The sequence below is a fragment of the Mesitornis unicolor genome, unplaced genomic scaffold, assembly GCF_000695765.1.
Source record: "Mesitornis unicolor isolate BGI_N332 unplaced genomic scaffold, ASM69576v1 C13439657, whole genome shotgun sequence".
Taxonomy (NCBI): domain Eukaryota; kingdom Metazoa; phylum Chordata; class Aves; order Mesitornithiformes; family Mesitornithidae; genus Mesitornis; species Mesitornis unicolor.
Genome location: NW_010222728.1, coordinates 1 through 2,583, shown reverse-complemented (window position 1 = coordinate 2,583; position 2,583 = coordinate 1). Strand labels below are relative to the sequence as shown.

At 46.1% G+C, this 2,583-nt stretch overlaps 1 protein-coding gene across 1 annotated transcript; it reads left to right on the top strand.

Moving 5' to 3' along the window:
- Positions 1-339: 339 nt before the first annotated feature.
- On the top strand, positions 340-2,297 carry LOC104533380 (trypsin-like; the record flags this gene model as incomplete). Its single annotated transcript, XM_010193260.1, has 3 exons — positions 340-593; positions 1,388-1,524; positions 2,148-2,297. Coding segments are annotated over 3 exons (541 nt in total), but the record flags the coding sequence as incomplete, so codon positions are not given.
- Between the last annotated feature and the right edge of the window lie 286 nt (positions 2,298-2,583).

Below are 2,583 nucleotides of genomic sequence, written 5' to 3'. Positions count from 1 at the left end.
TGCATTAACCTTGCTAAAATTTGGTCACTGGAAAACAGGAAGAGGAATGAGGTCAGGGTGATAGCAGTTTGCCTTTTTGCAGAATGTTTGTATAGAGGACTCTTACATATTCAACTTGTCCCAGTTCAACAAAACAAACCTGCAGAAATTTGCTGTCTGTACTGGGAGTAGGGAAGATCTCAGTGTGGATCCCCGGGATTTTCTGTGGGACGAGAAAGATAACCTGCATGAAAACAGCTGCTACGATAGCAATGTTAAAGCGAGGGCACACAGTGACAAGGAGGTTCCTCATGACCTCTTGGCAGCAGTAAAGTATAAGTTGCTGCTTCTCTTTTGCAGGCGCATCCAAGTGCAGCTTGGGAAGCACAACCTGGCACTCACAGAATCAACACAGCAGTTCATTAATTCAGCTAAAATCATCCGCCACTCTGGCTACAGCCCTTCCACCCTGGACAATGACATTATGCTCATCAAGCTTGCCGAACCAGCCCAGCTCAACCGAGCTGTCCAAACAGTTCCTCTGCCTACCAGCTGTGTGGCTGCAGGCACCACATGCCTCATCTCTGGCTGGGGCAACACACTCAGCAATGGCAGTGAGTACTCTGTGGGAATGTACAGCATCGTGAGTGCCCTGGAGATACTCCAAGACCTCACACTTAACTCCAAACGGCGTAGGGTAAAGCACAGAGAAGTGCTGTGGGACAGGCCTTTTTAAGTGATCAGTCTGTGTAGGACAGCAACCACTTAACTGCTTTAAAGGCAAGTCTTTATAAGGTCCTTCCTCTTCTTCTGTGTTGTGAACATGGAATTGCTTAAATCATCCATGTGCCGTTCACCAGCACGTTCACACTGCCATAAATTTTGTGGCCTGGTGCTCTCAGTTGTGCAGTGCCAAGCACTAGGAGTTTAACTAATGTCAACGGGGTCATCAGTTCTCTGAGAACGAGACCAAAGTCTGTGGTTTGGATCTAAAATTACTGCGGGAGAGCTCCATTCTCTTATGCCAATGGTCAGAGGTGTGGATGGTGACTGGTGTCTAATCCACTGACGACAACTAAACCTGCAGAAGAGGGAAGGATGGTTCTCCTGAGGCCCAGGTTTCCTCCAACATATCTGCTACAAGAGTAGCTCTTAGCTCCGCTCTCGCCATTGGTGATTTTCTAGGTATCAGAAAATTAACGTGGCTGCAGTGTAGAACAGTGGACCCATGGGTAGAATCTGTTCCATCTAAACAAAAGGAACGCACTCTGTGGTTACTGTCCAGAGGAAAAATGGCGACTGCTAAAACAGGATGTTCAGTGGTTACTTTTCTGCTAAGAAAGATCATCTCTGAGCTCTGAAATGAACTCAGAGATATCACCAACCATCTCTCTCTGTTTTCTTGTAGATAATTATCCAGACACTTTGCAGTGCCTGAATGCTCCTGTGCTCTCCTCAAGCGAGTGCTCTGCAGCCTACCCCGGACAAATTACCAAGAACATGATGTGTGTTGGATTCCTGGAGGGAGGGAAAGACTCCTGCCAGGTAAAACATTTGCCTCTACTTCCTCATAGATTTTTTTCCTGCCTTTTGCTAGTAGAAGAGGCCATCATGTCTGAGCATCTGCTATACTCGCTGCACTGGCACGTCTGAACGTGCGTTTTGGAAAAACAGTGGAGGCTTAGGGTGAAAGTTGCTTATTGAGTGAGGTTAGGGGTTTTTTCCCACTCAGTCATTGTCCCTTTTTTGGGACATTGAATACACAAATGTCAGTTTTGGACTCACCAAAAATGAAATAGCTAGTAAGCTGAGATCCAGGAATTCTGGAAAATGACCACATCTGACAATTGCTCTGCATTTTGCATGTGGCTATCTCCATGGAAATATTTGGCAGGGTAATGTTCAAGACTCACATATCCTAAGTGTCTGCCAAGGCCTGTAACTGTCAAAACCAGGCAGCTTACTCAGCCTTAGCTGTGGTGCCCTGGGAACTAAAGTAAGGTGCAGTCACATCAGGTGTAGCGTGGTAATCAGTAATGGCCTTTGTAGAACTTCTGAACAGAAAAAGTCCAGTGAAGCTCCATCAAATGTCAGTGATTTCTGGGATCTCTGGGTCATCACTTATGCTGATACCATTTGCTGAATATCTGTATCCTTTCTGTGCACAGGGGGATTCTGGCGGTCCAGTGGTCTGCAATGGAGCGCTCCAGGGCATTGTTTCCTGGGGCATTGGATGTGCACAGAGAGGCTATCCTGGGGTTTACACTAGGGTTTGCAATTACGTCTCATGGATCCAAGCAACCATGGCTGCCAACTGAAACCCTCCAGTTCTATGTGACCTGTCTTTTCTCCTCATTGTTTTCTTCTGTTTTGGGACTGGACATACAAAGATTATCATAAAATAAAGCATTTCAGACACACCTTCTTTGTGCAGTGTTTCTCTGGGTACTTCTGTAGGTTATGATATGAAAGGTAGAGGCAGGGAAAGTCACTCTGGGGAATTATTTAGTGTTTGTAGTGCCTCCCAACTAGCAGGATCTTGGAACATTTTGCAGACTCATCTTCAGAAGTCTTTCAGTCAGTTCCCTTTCTGGAGCAGAACAT